General features: G+C 37.6%; 1 protein-coding gene across 1 annotated transcript; it reads left to right on the forward strand.

Annotated features, from left to right (window-relative positions):
• The first annotated feature begins 5,719 nt into the window (after nucleotides 1–5,719).
• LOC114369988 (pentatricopeptide repeat-containing protein At5g04810, chloroplastic-like) lies at nucleotides 5,720–23,765 on the forward strand. The gene is made up of 10 exons (XM_028327270.1): nucleotides 5,720–6,640; nucleotides 8,188–8,315; nucleotides 9,005–9,145; nucleotides 10,242–10,328; nucleotides 10,768–10,921; nucleotides 12,410–12,469; nucleotides 13,805–14,233; nucleotides 22,138–22,433; nucleotides 22,665–22,794; nucleotides 23,018–23,765. The coding sequence occupies exons 1-10, from the start codon at nucleotides 5,828–5,830 to the stop codon at nucleotides 23,531–23,533; spliced, it is 2,754 nt and encodes a 917-aa protein (XP_028183071.1). The 5' UTR covers nucleotides 5,720–5,827; the 3' UTR covers nucleotides 23,534–23,765.
• The last annotated feature ends 1,613 nt before the right edge of the window (nucleotides 23,766–25,378 follow it).

Genomic DNA, 25,378 nt, shown 5'->3' on the forward strand with positions numbered 1-25,378 from the left:
TATCATCAACCTAGGCATCAAGTGGAATTGAACCTCGACCATCTACCACAATACATTGATCACCACCATTTCGTTCCGCAACAAGACCGTGTACAACCACCAACTGGTGCACTTAAGGTTGGCATGACCTTCGATGAAAAAGCACAATGTATTCGAGCAATCAAAGAATGCAACATTAGATATCATTTTGACTGCAAACCAATATATTCTAACTAGAGAAGGCTAAACTTTGTGTGTAAATCACATGAAAATGGTTGTATATGAAGCTTAGGCGCATGCAATTCAAAGACACATGAGAAATGAATTATCAAGAGTATCAAAGGTCAGTATACTTGTCTCACGCCAATACTCATACAACATCATAGGCAACTCGATAAACACATCATAACACAGATCATCCAACCCATTGTCAAAATGAACCCAACATGTCTCCATCAAAATGTTGATTGTAGAGATAAAAACATTCATGAATTATACTCCATCCTACAAAAAGACATGGTTAGCAAAGCAAATAGTGTGGGAGATTATTCAAGGAAATTGGGAAGAATTGTATGTCAAACTACCAAAACTTTTGGTATCTTTGCAATCTTGTATTCTCGGGATTGTGGTTCCTAGTCAAACAAAATCCATGTAAGAGGGAGAAATGATAACTGGCAAAAAAGTGCCTAAACGTGTCTTTTGGTCATTTGGTCCATGCATTAATGGGTTTGCATACTGGAACCCATTGTACAAGTAGATGATTTACGTGAAGTATACTAGTATGTTATTGATAACTTACAACACAAGACGATGCTAACCATATCTTTTCGATTGCCTACGCCATTGTAGAAGAATTTGAGAAGACATGTTATTCCGCAGAGTAACATTTAAATTATTTCAAATAGGCACTGTTCGCTTCCGACAAGTGCACTAGATCGCGCAAGTAGTATAAAATGGTAAGAACCGAGTATCGAACTCTCGGGAAACTTGTGTTACTTGGTAAAGCTATTTTAGTAAATAGGTGTCTAGTGTGAAAAGAGATGTATTTATATGAACAGATGTGTAAACTAACTACTAAAAAGGGAAAATCACGTGAGAAATGATGCGTGAAGACAAGAAAGTGACACGTTGGTCTTCCTAGTAGGTGCATAATGCTCAAAGGATATTCTCTATTTAACAATGCTTATGTGTTCTATGGTGTCTCCTGAAATGCTAAACCCCGATTCCTCATGATAGTCTAGCCTAATCTTGATCAAGAATCGTCCGCAGATTCCTCTTGTTGGACTAAACTCAACCATGATCGTATTAAGATAAACATACAACAACTAGGTTACCGTACCCCAATTCCTCATGAAAATACGACAAACTAGCCCTATCCTATCAAGTTCGAAGAATCAGACCAGTTTCCACTGTTGAATGATCCTAAAAACACATACATCTACGTGATGAAGGCAAAAGCATGGTAGAATGAAGTTCTGATAGTACAGTGAACACACAAAACATCATTAAATAGAAAAAAGGATATTTACATCAAGTACCTACAAGGAAGATCCAACAGAGGATTTAGCTTTCCATAATTGGGAAGCTTCCTTTACAACAAAGAAAAGAGAAAGATGAAAGATTGCAGAAATACAAGTGGTGGGGATGTCTCCTCCACCTCTAGGACCTCTCAATCGCTCATAAACTCAGCTCACGCTCTCAGGACAACTTCCTTTTCCAGCTCTGGTCTCTGCAGATCTTCACACAACAAAATCTCTCAAACTCTCTGGAATTTGGACCTCTCTCTCTAGACCTGAAGACATGCAAGAGCTCCTCAAGAAAAATAGCCAAACTCCCTTTCTAAATCTGATTTCAGGCTTAAATAGGTGGCTTTGTTCGTGCTCGTGCGCTTAGCACGACTCTGATCCGCTCAGCGCACATTAGTGAATATCGGCTTAGCGCATGCTTTTCTCGCTCAGCAGATGGATTGAAGCGGTATGCTTAGCGGGATGACCATTCGCTTAGCGAACATGCACAACTCATCCTTTTTCCATATTCTTCCTCGCACTCAGCTGAGGAGGGTTGCGCTTAGCGGATGGCTCGCTAAGCTAGCAGATTAGTTTAGCGAGAAGGTGAAAATCAGCACTTCACAAACTTGCCTAAATAACCTGAAATTGAGAGAAAATGATTATTAAACACACAAAATAGAATTACTAAGTATTTATTACCTATCTTTAACTAAAAGAACTTATAACACTATAAAATAACCATAAATTGGAGGAGTTTGATACAATTTACACAAGTTTTAAACACAAAAGTTAGTCGTATTCACCGACTAATAGGCACCCCTCCATCATAAGTGCCTACAACAACCCTAATAACTTATGGGTTAGGAACACATGCATGTGCCACATTATACAAACCCAAACTACAAACATTTGAATAAACCACTCATGTAGGTTGGGGAGAATCTTCAATATTTTATTTTTTCATTAAACTATATTTTAATTCAAATTTCATAACATATTAAATTGGTTGAATACTTATAGGATACGCATACACAAAGAATATGCATTGGCAACATCTCCTGGATATTTGTATGAATAAGCCAAATGCAGCTGAATGGCTTGATCATTTACCCAAAAAATATTGGCTACAATGCTTCGATGAAGAGAAACATTGAGGACATATGACTCCAAATTTGTCTGAGTCGATTAATTTCATGTCTAAAGGCACAAGATATTTGTTGGTTGGTTAGTTTAGGAGATGTACTTTAAGACTACAGAACTTTTGGCTATTAGAGGCCGACAAACCCATACAATGATCAACTCCAACTCACATTATTTTGAAGTCGTCTCTAAGGCAATTAGTAACGGTCGGTAGGAGGAATCAAATATGCACATTGTTAATAAATTTGAAAAACACAATCACACATTTATTGTAATAGAGACCACTTTGAAGGTTTAGGGTCATGTTACAATCTCAAAAATTGTGATTGTGGATGAATATCATGCTAAACATTTACCTGTGTTCTAAGGTAATTGTTGTTTGTAAATATGTCAATGTTAATACCATGAACTATGTGCCGCCAACACATCTACGACAACTCCTTTGGTTTACTGTCACACGAATTAATGTGGCAAGAAGTGCAAACGGTCATCTTTTTAAATCGCATTCCTCCGAGAATGAACGAAAAATTGAATGGGATACCAGAAAAAAAAAAAGTGAAATTTATCTTTAACAAGGCCATAACATAAAAAATTATCCCAATATACCTTATCTTTAGCTTTTAGTTAATAAATATTATTGTTTATGTATTTTATTTATAATGTAATGTACTATGGTATAAATTAATTATTATTAAACCAAAAATATTATCAATTTTTTAAAACTAAATCATATAAGAAAAAAAATATATTTAATAAAATAATTTTTATAAAAAAATATAATATTTTAAAAAATAAAGTTAGAAAGTTGGGCACTGAATTCCCAACTTCTTAACTTCGTTAAAAAATATTTTTTAAACAAAATTTAAAAAAAAAAATAGCACAGGTTGAGAAGTTGAGATGATCAAATCCAACTTCTCACCAACATTAAAAAGAAGTACACTTCAAACATTTCTTTTAAGTATGGTGTATGACATTTCTTTTAAGATCGATATACTTTGAGAAATTAGAGGAGAGAGAAGGTGTAATTGGGTAAAAACAAAGATTGTTGGCCTTCAAATTACTAAATATCTGGTTGAACTTGTCCAAGATGAATTGGAATGACTACTTAGAGGCTTTAAAGTTTAAAGTCTTAATACATATAATATTGTAAAAAAAAATGCATATACTATCTATTTATGAAATTTATTAATTTTTACATCTTTATTATATTTAATATAAATGTGTTAACAAGTTATATTAATAATATATTTTTAAGATATTATTTAGTTATATCTTAGTCATGTATTCATGTTAAAAATAAGACTGTGTATATTAACAACAACAACAACAACAACGCCTTATCCCACTAGGTGGGGTCGGCTACATGGATCAACTTCCGCCATAATGTTCTATCAAGTACCATACTTCTATCCAAACCATTAATTTCGAGATCCTTTTTTATAACCTCTCTTATAGTCTTTTTGGGTCTTCCTCTGCCTCGAATTGTTTGTCTTCTCTCCATCTGGTCTACTCTCCTTACTACAGAGTCTACCGGTCTTCTCTCTACATGCCCAAACCACCTAAGTCTATTTTCCACCATCTTCTCTACAATAGGCGCTACTCCAACCCTCTCTTTAATAGCTTCGTTTCTAATTTTATCCTGTCGAGTCTTACCACACATCCACCGCAACATCCTCATCTCCGCTACACCTACTTTATTCTCATGTTGGCTCTTGACCGCCCAACATTCTGTTCCGTACAAAATCGCCGGTCTTACCGCAGTCCGATAAAACTTTCCCTTTAGCTTGATCGGTACCTTTGCATCACATAACACCCCCGATGCTTTTCTCCATTTCATCCATCCCGCTTGAATGCGATGATTCACATCCCCTTCAATTTCCCCATCATCCTGTATTACAGACCCAAGATATTTAAACCGTGTGACTTGAGGGATAATATGGTCTCCTATTTTCACCTCTGAGTTAGAAACCCTCCTTCTTTTGTTGAACTTACATTCCATATACTCCGATTTGCTTCTGCTTAGGCGAAAGCCATGTGTTTCTAGAGCTCGTCTCCAAGTTTCCAACCTCTCATTCAACTCCTCCCTCGACTCTCCAAGGAGGACTATGTCATCTGCAAAAAGCATGCATCTCGGCGCTATCTCTTGGATTTGTTCCGTGAGGACATCCAGAATTAAGGTAAAAAGGTAGGGGCTAAGGGTTGACCCTTGATGTAAACCAATTGTGATGGGAAAATCGTCTGACTCTCCACCCTGTGTCCTAACACTAGTCGATACCCTATCATACATATCTTGGATAGCTCGAATATATGCAACCCTAACCCCTTTCTTCTCTAGAGTTTTCCACAAAATCTCTCTAGGCACTCTATCATACGCTTTCTCCAAGTCAATAAAAATCAAGTGCAAGTCTTGTTGGGCCATGCGATATTGCTCCATCACCCGCCGTAATAAATAAATCGCTTCCATGGTCGACCTTCCCAGCATGAAACCAAATTGATTCTCAGTAACTTGAGTCTCCTTTCTTAATCTCCGTTCGATCACTCTTTCCCATAATTTCATGGCATGACTCATGAGCTTGATTCCCCTATAATTTGCACAATTTTGTATATCCCCCTTGTTCTTATAGATTGGCACTAACGTGCTTCTCCTCCATTCCTCCGGCATGCGTTTTGACCTCATAATTTCGTTAAAGAGTTCGGTGAGCCACTCAAGACCTCTATCTCCAAGAGTTTTCCATACTTCAATAGGTATGTTGTCTGGCCCCACCGCCTTACCATTACTCATTCTTTTCAACGCTTCCTTTACTTCCTGTTTCTGAATCCGACGATAGTACTTATAGTTCCGGTCCTCTTCTCTTGTGTCTAGACTGCTAGAGTCATATCCATATCCATCATTAAATAAGTTGTGGAAATACGCCTTCCACCTTTCCTTGATATCTTTTTCATGCACTAAAACTTTGCCTTCTTCATCCTTAACACACTTTACTTGATCCAAATCTCTAGTCTTCCTCTCTCTACCCTTAGCAAGACTGTGTATATTAGAAGAAAGAAAACCCCTTTATTTAGTTACTTTATAAGAACAAATGTACTACTAAATATCTTACACCTACCTAAGGTTCATATCTTTCACAGCATAGTTACCTCCTTACCAGTGGATAGAGTATGAGGTTCGGATACTGCTACTACGACAAACGCCAATAACAATGGAACCTCTCTCATTCTCCACCTCGCACTTATCCATTCCCACCAAAACCACCCTTTTCTCCCCCAAACACCATCCTCCCTCCGCCTCTGCCGCCACCACCACCGTATCCTTCTCCCACAAACCACCGTCAGACTCCAACAGCGCTGCCACCCCTCGCCGCCCCTCCAAACCCCCCAAAGCCACACCAATAACTCCTCCCTCAAACCCTCTCGCTAACAAGCTATGGCTCACAAGCAAACTCTCCCCTCCTCCTCCTCCTCCGCCACCGCCACCGCCACCACCGGAAATTGACACCGAAACCAAAAAAGAGAGCGGCGGTGAAGGCGCGGATTCTGATTCCCGGAATTTCGATTTCCGGCAGCCGGGGAAGATCTTCGTGGGGAACCTGCCGGCGTGGGTGAAGAAGCCGCAGGTGGCGGAATTCTTCCGGCAGTTCGGCCCCATACGTAGCGTGATTCTGTTCAAGGGCCACCACGACACGGAGCGGAGCGCGGGGTTTGCCTTCGTCATCTACGACGGCGGCGAGGGGGACGAGACGAAGGCGGACAAGGCGGCGATGAGGGCGGTGGAGTTCGACGGCGTCGAGTTCCATGGGAGGGTGCTGACAGTGAAGCTCGACGACGGGAAGAAGATGCGGGAGAGGAGTGAAGAGAGGGCGCGCTGGCTGCAAGGGAATGGTGGTGATAAGGGAGAGTACCCGTCCACGAGGCACAAGGAGAGGGACGGGTCCAGGAAGAGCTTCCAGAAGGTTCTGGAAACCCAGCCAGAGAATTGGCAGGCCGTTGTGACCGCCTTCGAGAGAATTAAGAAGGTTCATTATCTTGTTCTATATGCTATTCTTATATTAGTTGTTGCTTCTATTAACTCTTTACTCTGTTTAGAAGGGTTGCTTGTGTAGTTTTTCATATAGTAGAGAAGTAGTTAGTAGGTAGAGTCTTTTTTTTTTGTCTACACCACGAGTATCTTCTACTGGAGGCAATCCTGTTTGAGCCGGATAGGACCACTATGGGCGACAAAACTCTCCCTTCAAGTATTTAATGTAGCTGCGTACCCAGGACTTGAACCTGAGATCGGTAAAGCTAGAGTTTGGTTGGATAAACTTCTCTCTAACTACTAATCTTAGAAGAAAATAAGAAAAAAAATGAAATATGTCACTAGCTAAAATTAGCTTATGCACAAGTTAAAAATCGGATTTTGGAGAAGCTTTCTACTAATTATCTTATGCACAAGTTAAAAATCAGATTTTGCAGAAGCTAATATGAGAGAGTTTCTACAAATTAGCTTATGTATGAGTTAAAAATCAGGTTTTGGAAAAGCTAATATCAGAGAGTTTTTACAAATTATCTTATGCATAAGCTAATTTTAACGTATGGAAAAGCTAATTTTAGTTTTCCTTCTTATTTTCTTCCCCTATAAGTTGTTATGGAGAAGCTTGTCTAGTGGAAGCTTATGATTGAAGGGCATTTGGTTTGATTTTTTTTCTTTCTATTTTCTGAATTCTGGTTTTATTTTATTTCTTGCTTTCTGAAGTTTAATCAGAAAACAGTGAATGAAAGCATAAAATAAGGAAAAGTAGTTTTCACTGTTTCCAATACATACTTCTGTAAACAAGAAATGAAGTTAATTTTTGGTTTTTACCTTAATAACAACATCGGTGAGACATTGCTATAAGTCATTAAAACGAGGGGGCACAAATATGATGTTTGGAAATTAAAGAGAAAATTTGAAGCCATAGAAGTTGTTTTGTGGAAAACTTGAACTGTTTGGCCTCTGTTTCACCATTACTGAAGAGCAATGGATAAGAGTTGGGGATTTTTTATTTTTCTAGTTGAGGGTGGGGGGCGTTTGAAGAGAAAGGACTCCAGAGGGCAACTAGACAAGATAGATGACAGGTTTCTCGATTTTCTTAGGTTGCACTAGTTTATTTGTTGCATGCTAATGTATGCAGCAGTATGTGTCGCCAAAGCTATTGTGAACATAAATCTCTGAGATAAGGGAGTAACACATTATGATAAATGTTCTTTTGTTGTCATTAGTTAAAAATTCTTGTTTACATTGTATTATTATTGAAGAGGGCATCAAAAACTATGGCAAATTAGAAATAATGATTATTAAGTTTTGGTATTTTTGTGTGAAGAAAATAAGATCTTTGTTTTAGGTCAGAGCCAGTGGTAGATTTATGATAATACTTCCTTTTATTTTGCAAAAAGGAAGTGACATCTTTTTTTGCATACACGTAGATGGCTGAATGAAAATTTTTAATGCGCACCTGAGAGTTCTGTGTTTATCTTTTGTAATTTTAATTATAAGTAATAAGTAATTGTTCTTTGATTCATTTTGTTGTTATTAATTTTCCAGCCTGCTAGAAAAGAATATGGCTTGATGGTTAAATATTATGCACGACGAGGGGATATGCATCATGCACGCCAAACATTTGAGAGTATGCAAGCAAGAGGAATAGAGCCATCTTCACATGTGTACAGTAGGTACGTTCTTTATACAAAATCATCTGTATTAGAGGTGTGGTATAATTTTAACATCTGCTAAAATTGTTTTTACTTTTAACCTAAGGCAACATTCTGATTGGTGTGTGTTGTCATTTCAGAGATGAACATGTGAATGAATTGACTTTTCTTTGTAAAGTTGAATATTATTGATCGGGGAAAAATATTTAACTGTCGAGTTTCTGTTCTTTCAAATGTTTACCATTCAAAAGAAGTCCTCTTTAAACTTGTTCTTTCATTTTTCTCTCTCCTCCTTGGTGTTTAACTCAAGGATTCTGATAGATAGGAACAACATCAGATCACATTTCTCTATAGCCACTTATATCACTTCTCTGTAACTTACAACAGAATTTTCCCACTGGTTGTGCTGGCAGTTAGTTACCCCAAGTCGTGCCAATTTTCTCGCCCAATTGGGACTATGATCCCCTACAATTCTTCCTCACATACACTGTCACAATACAAGGGTTTTTAGCATTCTTTAGGGATTCTGTTTGGTATTCTGTATTTTTTGTTTTTCCATTTTTATTTTGTTCTTTGGTTTAAGGAGAATATTATCCCCATCTTACAGTTTTTTTTCCTTCAAAATTAAATCTCTTTTATGAAAAAAGAAAAAGCACTATGACTATTGTTTCTTCTGACTTTAATAATTAATACATGTTAAATGTTTGCAGTCTTATTCATGCTTATGCAGTTGGTAGAGACATGGAAGAAGCTTTACATTGTGTTAGAAAGATGAAGGAGGAGGGAATTGAAATGACTATAGTGACATACAGTATAATTGTGGGAGGATTCGCTAAAATGGGCAAGGCTGAGTAAGTAAACCAGATAAATTCCCCGTTACTGTATCCTTTTATTAGAAGTATTGTTTGTACTTGTTAGTTTTTTTTTTTTCTTTCTTTTGTTCATATACCAACTCAAAAGATTAAGCTATTAAGTGAACCTATACAAATGGTTTCTGTCTCTAACTCATCCCATTAACTTGGGATTGATGTTTGGCTAATATACATGCCCACTTTAATTGTGCTGTTTTTTTAAAATTTTTATAATAATTTCATAAAGAATGTAGCCAGCAAGGATTCAATTTGTACTACTTGGTTATAGAACTTTGATACCATGCCAAAGGGAAAAATTGAAAGGTGTCCAGATTGATTTTTATGCGGCTAGCGTAGACTTTCATTTTGGTTCCAGACTTCCAGTTCAATGCACTGGGGTAAATCTTTTAAGTTTAAAGGATAGTTGACACCAGTTTTTCTGGAAAAGCATACGGTTGCGGCAGAAAATTGGAAATGAAGATGTTTGGGTTATATAGATAAAAAGAAAATACTTTGTATTTATTGTCTAACAGAAAACCTGAATCCAAACAATAAACAAAAATTTCAAAACTGATAATGCCAGAATGGAATCCTAGCAACTGATTGCCACTGAACTTTAGAAGTGGAATGCCAATTTTTCCTGCTTATAAGGAAGCCAAAAACCTGCACACTTTATTGTAAAAATTAATTATCTAGGTTAGATTCCATTATTAACTACCTCATTTATTTAGCTCTTCTATTCTCCTTTTTAATAAAAATATGGAAAATAAACTAATAAAGTTGCATCAGTCACTGGAGATCAATTGATCTTCTGAACTCCCAACCACCAAAGTGCAAAGTGCACTGCTATAGCTGGGTTTTGTTTTTTTTTCTCTTACTAAAGTAATTGAATATTTGGTTTTGCTGGTTTGTTCACTTCTGGTTTTTCATACTTAAATAACCCCACTCTCACGATTTCTCTATTCTCTTCCCTGTGCTGGTGTGAAAGTTTTGATCTTTGATATTGGGAAATAATTTGAGGGCCAGTTCATAAATGAGTGAAGAGTAAAGCATCAGTTTGTATCATGGAGATAACTATTTGATGTTGCTTTGGAAGTGCTGCAGATCATTGGTTTAAGGAGGCCAAAGAGAAGCTCCCATCTTTAAATGCTGTCACTTATGGGAGCATAATTTATGCGCACTGGTGAGCATTCATATTTCTTTTAAGGGTTCATTTTTATTTCTATGATATGATTCAAGACCTTTATTTGTCATATGTTGCAAGTATTGGATAGATCATTATTACTAAATGGAGAATTGTCTTCCAAATTTACTTGTGTCATTTCCTTCTTTTTTCCTTTGTGTAATGTTTAGCTGGGAAATAAAAAATTAATATAAGTATCAATGTTTGCCAAGACAAAAAAAATTTCCTCTCAAGTTGTTAATTAAATCAATATTAGGTTAAAATTTAAACAAATTAACCACTCAATTATTGACTGACATAGTTAATCTGTTAATGTTTTTATCTATTATTGTAACCTAGATTTCTGTTTTTGTAAGTTTCCAATTTTTGTCAATGTGCAAATAATTGTCATTTCTTTTCAATTTTCTTCTTGTTTTTGATATCCTGTTGCATTTTACAGTCAAACATGCAATATGGATCGAGCTGAAGCCTTGGTGAGGGAGATGGAAGTACAAGGGATAGATGCTCCCATTGACATATATCATACCATGATGGATGGTTATACAATGATTGGTAATGAAGAGAAATGTTTGATTGTGTTTGACAGACTTAAGGTATTGCTCGTTCATAGTTTTATCATCATCATCACTATTACTATAGTCTTTCTAGTTTCTAGTTTTGGCATGCTATGTGCTCATTGTGTTGTCATCAATTTTATCTTTTAAAAGAAAATGTCCCACTCCATGCGAACATCGAATAGCATAGGGGGACTTAAACATAAATTTCTAACATAAAAATTCCAGATTGTATGTAGGATTCTCTTTCAAAGAGCAAAGTCCGTCCTGTGCTTTTTGCCTGTACACTAGCTTTGCTCCTACGGTCCTCCTACCCACTGCTTACACGTATCTTTCAAGCTAACATTAATGCTTCAGTGGTTTTGTTCATATCCTCAACATGATTTTCTTTGCACTGCAGCTATCATCTCTGTTTCTCAACATTTGCAGTATCCAATCAATGATCTTTTAGGACCTGATCTCTCTCTAGAAATCTCCCAGTCATGCATTGTCCACACTCTCCAGCTGGTTTTTATGTCAGCGTGTCATGGCTCATCTTCAGCCACCTTAGCTGGCAACCATATAGATAATCTCACCTCCCCATTATCTGCATGTCCGTCAACCTTTCACTTGGTTATTTCAGCCACTCTTCCACCTTGGTTTGCCCTGTTTGGCAGTGTGTTTGTCTTCTCATGTCCCCTTATTTGGTTTCTTTCAGTGTGGTTAAACGGAGGAGCTATGGCCACCATGTCGGTTTTTTTTTTGCCAACCGCCATAGGCAATTTTTGAAGGGAGACTTGCTATGGCGGCACCGTAGACCACAATGGCGTGTTATATGACAGAATTTTGGCCTTCCACTGTGTTCTGCCATCTGCCATCGATAACACTTCCTTTCTCGTCTGTATGGCCCTGTTCCATTGCTTCTGTTTTGCTTCATCTTATTTATTTTGCCACGAATTAGCTTATTCCTGAGTGGGTTGCTACTTGCAACACTTCTTCCACTTTTTTGAATTTCCTTTTCCTCTGCCTTGTACTGTTTGTATTACAGTTGTCTATTTGGCTATGGGTTGCTGTAGTCTTGGCTACATTTGTCTGTTTAGCTCAGTTATGATGCTTGTTGTGTTGTTCTCTTCCAGCTGCTAGCTTTTGACTGAGGCAATTCAAGCTGTTTTTGAACTAATTCTTGAGAGATTAATTTTTGCATTTTACCAACTTTTTTTTTAAAGGAAATTTATCTTTCTCACTCTGCAGATATTAGTAGTATTTTTGTAATATTTGTAGTTTTTTAAAAGAAAAGGTGGTAAGTAATTTCCAATTGTTTATTATAGTCTAGAGTTCATGCATAAAGTATATAGTATCTCTCTTTACGTTTTGGTTGTTAGCCTGAGTATCTCTGTTTTTGTTTGAAATTTGTTCCCTTTTTGTTAATTTAGCATGTGCTATATTACTCTCATAGTCAGCTTGATTTATTTGGATATGGTATCTAAAACTGTTGTGATTATTGCACTCAACATTGAATGACACTAACTTTTAATTGTTTTGATGAAGGAATGTGGTTTCTCTCCCTCAGTTATCAGCTATGGTTGTCTTATTAATCTTTACACCAAGGTAAGATATATTTCACATGTGACATTAATTTGGTCATATATGCTATCCTGTTCATTTATCCCATTCAGTAGATACTATTGAAGTTCCTATCATGTAGATCAGACCAATAAATTCACATTATTTAAGTATCCTTTGTATTAAGATTAATATCAATTTCAAATATATGAAAATATGAATTATTTGATGTTTTTTCAAATTGTGAAAGATCAAGATGATGGACAGTTACAATTCAATGGTTGTTCTGACAAGGATTATATTCTATAAAAGGTTAGGGTGGTATAAGTTTGTCAATTCTTGAACCTGTGCCATTTGATCCTCCTTCCTCAACTACAATTGCATACTATGCACTTCTGATGTTGTTAATGTTCAATAGATTTCTTTAGTAATGCATATAGGAATGATAAACAAGTCTAAAAAAAAAGGGAATAAGCCACTAGGATTGGGCTCGTGGTGAGGGTTTGAATAGTTGACAAGAGCTCTCAGATTTAAACATCAAATGTCTTTGCTGCCAATTTGAAAAAAAGTTGCTCATCCTCAGAAAAATAAGTCTCTGTTATCAATTCTTAATCCTCACTTTTGATCCTTGCACTCTGTTATGGGCATGATTAGTTTTCTTTATTGTGAATTCTTTTCTTGATTGAATGATAATGTATTGAAATTCAGAACCAAATTCCCTTAGAAACACATGAAATTAATATTTGAAAGACTATTTATTTGCAGCTAATAAACTGTCCTTTATGTCCCAAGGTTATAAGAGGCAGATTGAGTTACTGATTTTTCTTTCATTTAATCCTAAAGGCCTCTTGTTTCTTGTTATATGATGTGCTCCTTCATTTATTTCTTTTATTGAAACTGCTTGCTTAATGCTTACTTTTGGCTACCTTAATTTTAGGATGTGGGGAAATTAATTTTGGTCAAACAAACTATTGGAAAAAAACCCAAGTCTCACATCGGCTTGAGTGCCAAGAAAGAGTATATAAGTGGTGGATAACCCTCACCCCATGAGTTAGCTTTTGGGATTGAGTTAGGTTCAAATTCACATTCTAAGATGATATTAGAACCTATCCTAGATCCATCAAAAGGGTCATCCATCATATTATCCACGCATCAAGCCCAAAAGTGTTGGGTGTGAGGGGGTATATTGGGAAAAGCTCAAGTCCCACATCGGCTAGAGATAGTGTCAAGATAGAGTATATAAGTAGTGGATAACCCTCACCCTATGAGCTAGCTTTTAGGGTTGAGTTAGGCTTAAATTCATATTCTAAGACAAACAAATGTATGTGCCACCAGTAATTCTGGCCTGTTGACACCACTCTGTTTTGTCTTCTTTTTCAGATAGGAAAAGTTTCCAAAGCATTGCAGATTAGCAAAATGATGAAAATGTCTGGCATAAAACATAACATGAAGACGTACTCTATGTTGATCAATGGATTCTTGAAGTTGAAAGATTGGGCTAATGCATTCTCCGTTTTTGAAGACTTTACTAAAGATGGTTTGAAGCCTGATGTAGTACTATACAATAACATTATAACAGCTTTTTGTGGGATGAGTAACATGGATCGTGCCATTTGTATGGTGAAGCAAATGCAGAAGGAGCGGTATAGACCTACTACACGCACATTTTTGCCCATTATACATGGTTTTGCTAGAGCTGGGGAGATGAGGAGAGCCCTGGAGATCTTTGATATGATGAGGAGGAGTGGTTGCATTCCCACTGTACACACATATAATGCTCTTATTCTTGGCCTTGTTGAGAAGCGTAAGGTAATCTGTGGTTGACAAACAATTGGTAATTAAAATACACAAATGACATGTCTTGGTTCTTATTTCTCTTATCTTTTGTTTGCTTATGTATATGATTTTCAAAAGTGCAAATGAATCTAAAGAGCTAATTTCTTTTCTAGCAGGCTGAAAAAATAATAACAACAAAATGAATCAAAGAACAATTACTTATAATTAAAATTACAAAAAGATAAACACAGAACTCACAGGTGTGCATTAAAAATTTTCATGCAGCCATCTATGTGTATGCAAAAAAAAAATGTCACTTCCTTTTTTCAAAATAAAAGGAAGTATTATTATAAATCTACAACTGGCTCAGACCTAAAACAAAGATCTTATTTTCTTTTCTTTCACACAAAAATACCAAATCTTAATAATCATTATTTCTAATTTGCCATAGTTTTTTATGCCCTCTTCGATAATAATACGATGTAAACAAGAATTTTTAATTAATGACAACAAAAGAACATTTATCATAATGTGTTACTCCCTTATCTCAGAGATTTATGTTCACAATAGCTTTGGCGACCTTAAACACGTTGCATACATTAGCATGCAACAAATCAGAAAAAACAGACTAGTGCAACCAAAGAAAATCAAGAAACCTGTCATCTATCTTGTCTAGTTGCCCTCTGGAGTCCTACCTCTTCAAACATCCCCCCACCCTCAACTAGAAAAATACAAAAAGCCCCACCTCTTATCAATTGCTCTTCAGTAATGGTGAAACAGAGGCCAAACAGTAAATTTCAGTAAATTAAATAAGGGTTAAATAAGTTTTTGATGCTTGTAGAATTTCAAATTTTGGGTTTTGATCCCTATAATTTACCCCCCATTTTTAGTCCCTCATTCATTTGTATTGCTCATAATTAGTCTCTATGGGGTTAAATATTTGCCTTTTTGTTGCTCAGGCAAAAAAAATTATAGGGACTAAAACCCGAAATCTGAAATTCTATGGGGACCAAAATCTTATTTGACCCATTAAATGATAGAGAGAGAAAATGAGAGAGAAACCGAGAGAGAGAAAGAGAGAGAAACTGAGTGAGGTAAACACAGACAAACAGAGAGAGAGAGAAAGGAGCCAGAGAGAGAATGAGAGACAGGGGGGGAGCGTTTGATCAACACAGTGAGACACACAAGGCGCAACCGCGGGAGACACTTAGAGAGAGGACGACGAGGATGTGCAAGGAGTTGGAGCAATGTACGGGGAAGGTACAGCAAGGAACAATTGCGTAACAGAGATGGAAGGAGAAGCAGCAGAGTAGTGGAATATGATCACCATAGAAATGTGGCAGTGAAGTGGAATACTGAACACGAGGATAACACCGACTATACTACCAACCATGGAGAATGGGTGAAGGTATCTCACAGGAGAAGTAGGAAAGGGTCGGAGAATGGAGGTCGACAAACTATGAGGGGAGATCAACAGCCAGATAGATATATGACGTGGAGAGACAAGGAACATGTCACGACGTTCTACTTTTCAAGATTCCCGGAGGAGATAAGGGAGAGTGATCTGTGGAAGCTTTTCCAGAAATGGGGTAGAGTGAGGGAAGTTTTTATTCCCAGATATAGAAACAAGGTGGGGCACAGGTTCGGCTTCGTCAGGTTCATAGAAGTGGTGGACGAGAGGAGGCTGGAACGGCAACTGGACAACAATATTTTCATTGGCGGAATGAAATTGTTTGTCAACAGTCCAAAGTTCGACAGGGGAAAGATGTTTCAAACAAACCTGTATGAAGAAGACATCCAGAAAGAGGGGAAACCCCAGGTGAAGCTCATAGGGAAGCAGCACGCTTATAAGAAAGAACCAGGCTTTGGCCGTAGACAACGGTCCTACGTGGAGGTGGCTAAGGAAGCGACAACGGGGGAAGGAAGTTCTTATATGGTGATAGGAGACGCTCAAGGTATTAAAGGGGATAGACAGAGAAAGATGGTTTTAAGCCCAACCAGAGAGGACAAAGAATGGCTTCAAAGGGCATGGGTCGGGAGATTGAAGAATAGAGGTATGTTCGAAAGATTGGAGGAGGAGTTAAAGTGGACGTTTGAACATGAAGTTCAACCATGTTACTGGGTGGATGACTGGGTGATTCTCCCATACCTGGATGACATTAAGGCGAAACATATGATCAACGAGGAGCGGAAGCACGGATCTTCACCAATATCGGAGCTCCAGAAATGGTCACCGGACATTAAACCTGACCACAGACTCACTTGGGTCCTGCTATGGGGTTTACCGCCGGCTGTGTGGAAACCGGAGTACATGGCGACGGCCTTGACGGATATTGGTGAGATGGTGGAGGTTGACGCATATGTGGAGGACCGGAAAAGGATGGACGTTGCTAGAATCCTCGTGCGAACCAAACGGGGTCTGGGTTTTCAGGAGAACGTGCGGGCTACCATCGAAGGGGAGGATTTTGATCTCAAGGTGGTGGAGGACCTGAGCAGGATAGGGGCGCCTCCGAAGTGTTGTCGGAATAATAGCTGGTTCCCACCATCCCCTCTTTCGACTCTGCCAAACACTCCTTGTTTTGTCGGTGACGGCTCCGATGACTCAGACGGTGGTGCCGAAGACGTGAACGGCGGGCCTTCCAATCTTTGGGAGGATATCCGTCAATCTCAAGCTCGCTGTGACCACTGGGTACAAGCCCTCGGTCACTCCACTTTGGACCGGTCCGATAGCGTTTCGGAGGACGTGGACCAATCAATGGTGAACAAGGGAGAGAGCCTCGTTGGCGCTTGTTCTGGTGCAGATTTCGAACCCCACAACGGTCGGCTTACCCAGAGTGGTAATGGTCTTCTTACAAGGGATGAAAGGCAAAAAATGGCTTGCATGCAGATAGAAAAGTCAGCAGAGAAAAAGATATATGCAGACGAGAGGCAGAAGGGTCAGATTCCTAACGAAAATATGGAAAGCTTAGACATAGACCCAGTGGGGGGCAAGAAGATGGTTTGTTCGTTGGAGGAGGCTCAAGAGACTGGGTATGACAGGTCTGCAAAAAACAAAGGCGTGGTCAACGCTTATTCTGGTTTACATGTTTCAAAGGAAGATGTAGGAGTTTTGGGCCAGAAGCAAATAGGCCCAAGTATATCTGCCACAAAGGTCTATGTTAGAAGAAAGGTGGTGTCGCCCAGTTACAAATATAGACAATACGTTGTCAAACAATGGAGAGTTATTAGAAAGGCAGTGTGCTTTAGTAAAGGTTTTGGGCCTGAACCACGGTGATGATGATATGAAGTTAAAGGAGAGTATGTTGGAAATGGACATCAGAGACAATAAGATGGCAGCTAAGATGGGTATTCATAAACAGCAGATATGATTATTTTATCTTACAACTCAAGAGGTATGGGGAGGGGGTGTAAATGGGCAGCCATTAGACGGATCATTTCAAAATTTAAGGTGGATATTGCGTGTTTTCAAGAAACTAAAAAAGAGAGTTTTACTAAGGTTATTTGTCAGTCTCTTTGGGGGGATGCAGATGTTTCATGGGACTTTGTTCCTTCAACTCAAGCTGCTGGTGGGTTACTGTGCTTATGGAACAATTCTCTCTTTGAGGTGGAAAGGAGGGTGAAAGACAGCAATTTCCTGATGCTTGAAGGAACTTGGCTTCATAACAATCAGAAGATATTTCTTGTTAATATTTATGCACCCTGCGATTCTGTTGGGAAGAGAGCCCTTTGGGATAACCTGAAACAGTTTAAAGCTTCTAATCCTCCTGGAGTTTGGTGTTTTTTGGGAGACTTTAACAGCATTAGAAGTCAGCAAGAAAGACTTAGTTCCTCCCAAAGTGTTCCAGATCACATGGGTATTTCAGATTTTAACCAATGGATCCAGGATATGGAGATTCAGGAGGTTAAGAGTGCTGGGAGTACCTTCACATGGATCAGACCCAATGGTAGTGTGAAGAGTAGGCTTGATAGGTTCCTGGTTTCTGACCAGTGGTTATCTACCTGGCCTGATAGCTGCCAACATGTCCTTCCAAGGGACCTTTCTGATCACTGCCCAACTATTCTGCAGACCAAGATGGTGGATTGGGGTCCTAAGCCATTTAAGGTTGCTGATTGGTGGATTAATCAGAAAGGGTATCATAAACTAGTGAAGGAGACTTGGTGTAATGCTCAGCAGGGGGGTTGGGGGGGTATTGTGTTAAAAAACAAGCTGAGGCATCTAAAGGAGGTCATTAGGCAGTGGAGTAAAGAATATGGTTTCATTAATGATAAAGGAATTCAGAAAATCCAGCAAAAGCTCAATGAAGTGGAAGACATTGCTTCCTTTAGAAATCTATCCGAGGAAGATATCAGGAACAGGAGAGAGTTACAACAGCAACTATGGGAGGCCTCAAATGCTTTTGAATCCCTCTTAAGACAGAAATCTAGAGAAAAATGGTTGAAACAAGGGGACTGCAATTCTGCTTATTTCCATAAAGCCATAAATTTCAGAAGAAACTATAATAGTATGCAAGGAATTCTCATTGGTGATGTATGGGTTCAGGATCCTATTGTAGTCAAGAATGAAGCTGTGAGTTATTTCCAAAATAGATTTTCTGAAATGCATAAGTTCAGACCTACCCTTGATGGAGTTCAATTTCCATCTATCAATCAGAGGCAGAGGGATATTATGTCTGCTCCTTTCTCAGACCAGGAAATCAAAGAGGCAGTGTGGAGTTGTGGTGGGGAAAAATGCCCTGGACCGGACGGATTTAATTTCAATTTCTTAAAAGAATTTTGGGAGGTGGTAAAAGCTGACTTCAGCAGATTCGTGAATGAGTTTCATGTTCATGGCTGCTTCCCTAGGGGCAGCAATGCTTCTTTCCTAGCTCTAATTTCCAAAATTCATCACCCTCAGTCTTTTGATGATTACAGACCAATTTCCTTGATTGTTTGTATGTACAAGGTCATAGCCAAGTTGCTAGCAAATAGATTGAGGCTTGTTATATCTGCTCTCATTGATGAGAGACAGACAGCTTTTATTAAAGATCGACACATCCTGCATGGGGTTTTAATCCTTAATGAGGTGATAGAGGAAGCTTGCAGATATAGGAAGCCAGTGATGATCTTCAAGGTGGACTTCGAAAAAGCTTACGATTCAGTCTCATGGTCGTTTCTAGACTATATGTTGCAGAGAATGGGTTTCTGCCCAAAGTGGAGACAATGGATTTCTGCTTGTCTCACAACAGCAACCATATCAGTCTTAGTCAATGGCAGTCCCACAAAGGAGTTTGTCCCTTCCAGGGGCTTGAGGCAAGGAGATCCTTTAGCCCCTTTGCTTTTCAACATAATAGGAGAAGGCATCACAGGTTTGATGCGGGAGGCAGTGCAGAAAAATCTGTATAGAAGCTACTTGGTTGGAAAGAAAAAGGAGCCCATTAACATTTTACAATATGCTGATGACACGGTTTTTGTGGGAGAAGCCCATTGGGAGAATGTTCTAGTTTTGAAGGCCATGCTGAGAGCCTTTGAGTTGGCTTATGGGTTAAAGATCAACTATGCCAAAAGTCAGTTTGGGATATTTGGAGGGATGGTTAGCTGGACAAATGAGGCAGCTCAGCTTCTGAACTGCAGGCAAATAGAAACCCCTTTCTCTTATCTAGGTATTCCAATTGGGGCTAAACCATCAAGTGCACTGGTATGGGAGCCTCTGATCAACAAATGTCAATCAAAGCTATCCAAATGGGCCCAAAAGAACATATCTATGGCAGGGAAGGTGACTCTTATAAATTCTGTTCTCAACGCATTACCAATTTATCTGCTTTCTTTCTTCAAGATACCTCAAAAGGTGGTTCATAGATTGGTGACTCTCCAAAGGAATTTTCTGTGGGGTGGAGATATGGAGCATAAGAAAATACCGTGGGTCAAATGGGAAGAGGTCTGTCTTCCTAAGGCTGAAGGGGGACTAGGGATTAAAGATATTGCTACATTCAATGAAGCTCTGCTGGGCAAATGGATTTGGGCTTTGGCTTCTGACCAGCAACAGCTATGGGCCAGAATTATTAACTCCAAATACGGTGGATGGAAAGAGTTCCAGCTTGGAAGAGAAAAAAGAGGTTTTTCCAACTGGTGGAAAGATCTGAGAAAGATTTATCACCAGTCTCAGCACAGCACATTTCATCAAAATATGGTTTGGAAGATAGGTTGTGGTGATAGAATTAATTTCTGGACTGACAGATGGGTAGGGGAAAGCACTCTCAAACAGCAATATAATCAACTCTTCAACATAAGCAGTCAGCAACACAGCCTTATTTCCATGATGGGTAATTTCGATCAGAATAATTGGAGATGGGATTTGAAGTGGAGGAGAAATCTATTTGATCATGAACTTGATTTGGCAGTGAGTTTTATGGAAGACATCACTTCCATATGCATTCAGAGACATGTAAAGGATATTATGGTATGGAAAGCTGAACCTAATGGAGTTTACTCCACCAAGTCAGCTTACAGTCTAATGCTGAAGTCAAATGATTCTGGTTCACAAGCAGGCATTTCCAAGCTAATATGGAATCTGAACATACCCCCAAGGGCAGCAATTTTCATTTGGAGACTTCTTAAAGACAGGCTCCCCACTAAAAGGAATCTTTTAAGGAGAAATGTGGATATTCAAGATGCTGAGTGCCCTCTATGTGGCCAAGGGCAGGAGGAAGTGGGGCACCTCTTTTTTAATTGTGAAAGGACAACAAAGCTGTGGTGGGAATCAATGGGATGGATCAAGGCTGTAGGACCTCTTTCCGCCTCCCCATTAAATCATTTTGCTCAATTTTGTGATGGTTTTGGGGCAAACATAAATCAGAGTAGATGGAGGGCTTGGTGGGTTGCCCTAACTAGTACTATATGGCAACACAGGAATCTTTTGATTTTTCAAGAAAAACCTTTTGATCCATATAAAGTCATGGATGAGGCCTTGTACCTTCTTTGGTCTTGGCTTAAATCTAAAGAGAAAGGCTTCGATATTAGTTTTAACCACTGCTCTTCCAATATATCGGAATCCTTTGGTTAATCTAAGTCGGCTTGCCTTTTTATTGGGTTAGCATGGGGTTTTTTGGAGGGCAGCACCAGAGGTGCTTGTATATCTGTTTTTCAGTACCACTTGTACTACTTTGATCAGATTATTAATAATATATATATTTTGTGCCTTCCAAAAAAAAAAAATATACATATGTATTCTAGAAGTGAATTAAATACACCTGATTTTCTTAAAGTTTTTAAATTAATTGATTACTCTCAAGTTAAAATTGGCACAACCGTGGCATGCACTGCTAGCTTCTGTTGCTTCTTACTGTTATAAACTTTCAACAGTGTTGCATTCTTGAAAGAATTGGAGAAACATTAAAATAAAGGCTAACCATTGATGATGAAAAATGCTAAATTCGGTAACTATGTTTTATGCTCTAGTTATTTAGTTCAGTTTGTTTCAGTGTGCATTTAGTAGTAGTATAAACTAAAAAGTCTCAATGTTAAAGATTTTCCTAATTCAATCAGGACTAGCTACAGGAATATTAATTGGTTTTGTTAAAAAATCGGATCCTAATTGTCTTTTGATATTTGATTGGTTAGTTTTACCACAAACAAATTGCTCTCTTTGAGATGTGGTTCAATCCAACCCTAGTTGTGATGCCTACAGGACCCTAAGTGCAATGTCTGAGTTTCATGTCATCTTCTCAGCAGCTATTCTGTCTTCTTTGATATTTGACACTACCAAGATTTATTTACATTGCAGATAAAATAAAAACCCATCCTATCAAAGCCCTAATTATCTTTTTGGTTTAACTCTGGTTTAGTATGATTGAATTACAAACTGTTAGATATACAGAGGGATGTTTCTGTTAGTTTTATTGTTTTAGTGCATGCATCGTTAGCTTTTCGTACATTCTTAAATAATGTTATTTTTCTTGTAGATGGCCAAGGCTGTAGCAATATTGGATGAAATGAATGTGGCAGGTGTTGGACCAAATGAGCATACATATACAACTCTTATGCAAGGTTATGCTTCACTGGGTGACACTGAAAAGGCCTTTCAGTACTTTTCAGTGTTGAGGAATGAGGGCCTGGAGATTGATGTCTATACTTACGAAGCGTTATTGAAGTCATGTTGCAAGTCAGGCAGAATGCAGAGTGCCCTTGCAGTCACAAAAGAAATGAGTGCAAAAAATATTCCAAGAAACACTTTTGTCTATAACATACTAATTGATGGGTAAGATTAAATTACATCTGATCTGACAATCAAACTTGAACTTTTCACTTGCTTATAAATATATATATATATATATATATATATATATATATATATATTCTTGAATGATGGCATTATCTATTTTTTTAACTTTTTTTTTCCATGTGTACATGCTTGGATGCTTTAACATTTTTGTCTATTGATGACTTCACAACCTGCTTTATATGTTAGTAACCTAGTTTTATTTATTAGTTGGGCTCGTAGAGGTGATGTTTGGGAGGCTGCAGACTTGATGCAACAAATGAGAAAAGAAGGAGTTCTACCAGACATCCATACCTACACTTCTTTTGTAAATGCCTGTTGCAAAGCTGGGGATATGCAGGTATGATGGCTGTTGTCTGTTGAGAAATATAATTTATTATTAAGTTTGTGGTTACTTATAGTGGACTAAAAAGTAAGGGTATAAACGTCCCATTTGGCTCATCTTCATCGTCATTTTGCATAACAATGTATTGCGTGCAAAATCCTTGCATGTTATTTAGTCTCATTTCTTTTCTTTCTGTTTATTTATATCATTGTTAACCAGTTTTTCTTCTTCCTGGCAGAAAGCAACAGAGATTATCCAAGAAATGGAAGCATTTGGTATAAAACCTAACCTCAAAACCTACACCACTCTAATAAATGGTTGGGCGCGTGCTTCTATGCCAGAGAAGGCTTTGAGTTGCTTTGAAGAGATGAAGCTAGCTGAATTGAAACCAGACAAAGCAGCGTACCATTGTCTTATGACATCTTTGCTATCAAGAGCCACTTTTGCTCAATCTTACGTTTACAGTGGTCTCTTGTCTGTATGTAGAGAGATGATAGAGTCTGAGATGACTGTCGACATGGGAACTGCGGTTCACTGGTCAAGATGTTTACGCAAGATTGAGAGGACTGGAGGGGAACTAACAGAAGCCCTACAAAAGACCTTTCCTCCTGATTGGACCTCACATAATGCTCTTGATGTCAATAGTGGTGAAACACAAACTGCAGATCTTCAAATTGATGATGAAGACGAGTACGAGGACGATGTACATTATATTGTTAATGGAGTCAATGATGATGATGCTGTTATCTCATAGTCATACAGGTGGTAGCCCCCCCCCTCTAGAAATCACTCTGGACTTTTAAGTAATTTGAGCTAGTCAGACGAATCCACCTTTATGGAACAAAGTTTTTATTTATTTATTTATATGAATTCAAAATCTTATTTGAAGGGGGTTGAACTTTTTGTTACTTGGATCAAAGTGTTAGATGTGTTTTGTAAAACTGAAAACACAATTTTTACTTTCAGGAAAATTTTTATTTTAAAAATTTGTTGAAAGACACTATTAGGTTTGATAATATGATAAGAGGTTATACTGCAACAAAAAAAAAAGCTCAAGTAATAACTTAATATCTGTTACAATGTTTAGATGGTGAACATATTATTGGTTACATAGATTAATTTAAAAATTTTGTTGGTTACATGGACTTATTTATAATATCAAGATTAGGGGATTCATTTTGAAAATATAAATAAAAGGAAGAGGAAAATCTGTGTTCTTACTTTAGAGAAATAGCTGATAGAGTTTGTTAGATTTTTGAGAGTAGATACATGTAACACTCACTTGAGGTGGTTAGACCTCATAAATTCCAAGTTGAGAATTGCCATAGAATATTGATTAATTGAATAAGATGATTTTACAAGAGTACATGCATTTATAGGAAAACACACGTGGTTAAAAGCTACACCTACATAATCACCACAAAAATTAAATAAAGAGTAGGCATGACACCCACACGGGGCGGGGTCGGGGAGTAGTCCCCCGCTCTCTATCCCCAGACTTTACCTTGCTCTCTATCCCCATTATCTTGGTGGGGGTATTTTTTGTCCTGTCCCCATTTTACATTAAAAAATGTCAAAAATTATAAAAATATTATTATTTTTTTATTTTATCTCAATTTTTCAACAATAATAAATTTAAGTTTTAATTTTAAGTTTAAAACATGACTAAAAATACCAAAATAAATCAATAATAATAGTAATAAAATCACACAAGTATAAAAGCATCCAAGAAATATTCAAGTACACATTAATGTTACAGTATTACACAATAAAAAATAATAAAGCTAGCATAACATTACAAGTCTTCATACAATAAATTAACATCATCATATTGAATCAAGTCTTCATACTTTCATCCAAGTGCAATGAAACATCTTCAACATCAAACTTACACGATGAAAAACATGTAAGTATGTGTTTAGAAAATATAAAAAGTCATGAATTAATATAATAAAATTTTCATACCGTTGGCGTTGTTGTGTCTACATCGTCAACTATTGAGCAAAATTTCATCTTTGATTTTAAGGAACCTAATGACACCATTATGCAATCATTAAAATAAATTAATTGCTTAGAAGAAAAATTTACACGTAAAATTAAATTTATTACCTTCAATCTCATTTTGTAGCTAATCTTGAGAGCACATTAATGCCTCAACAGTGTCTTCATTTAATTTGCTACGATGTGGAGTCAAAAATTGTCCACCAATGCTAAATGCAGACTCTGAAGCAACCGTTGAGATAGGAATAGCTAGAAAGTCTTTAGCAATCCTTTGCAAAGTAGGATACTTGACTCCAATGTTTTTCCAATATCCCAAAATGTCAAAGTTACTAATATTTGATTGATTAAACAATACAAACTCCTCCAAGTATAAATCCAATTTAGATTTAACACAATTACCAGAAGAAGTTTCTTGAACATATTTTAAAAGTCAGAACTCCAATCAACCTTTCCACCATTATTATCCAAACCAGACACTATTGAAGATGAAGTGGAAATAGAAGTAGTCATCTTTTCCCTAGATTGATATTCAAAAACCAAATCTTCTAATAATTTTGTCACCCTATTCAATTGATTTGTGCTTTCACTTCCATACATG

The sequence above is a fragment of the Glycine soja genome, chromosome 10, assembly GCF_004193775.1.
Source record: "Glycine soja cultivar W05 chromosome 10, ASM419377v2, whole genome shotgun sequence".
NCBI classification, from domain to species: domain Eukaryota; kingdom Viridiplantae; phylum Streptophyta; class Magnoliopsida; order Fabales; family Fabaceae; genus Glycine; species Glycine soja.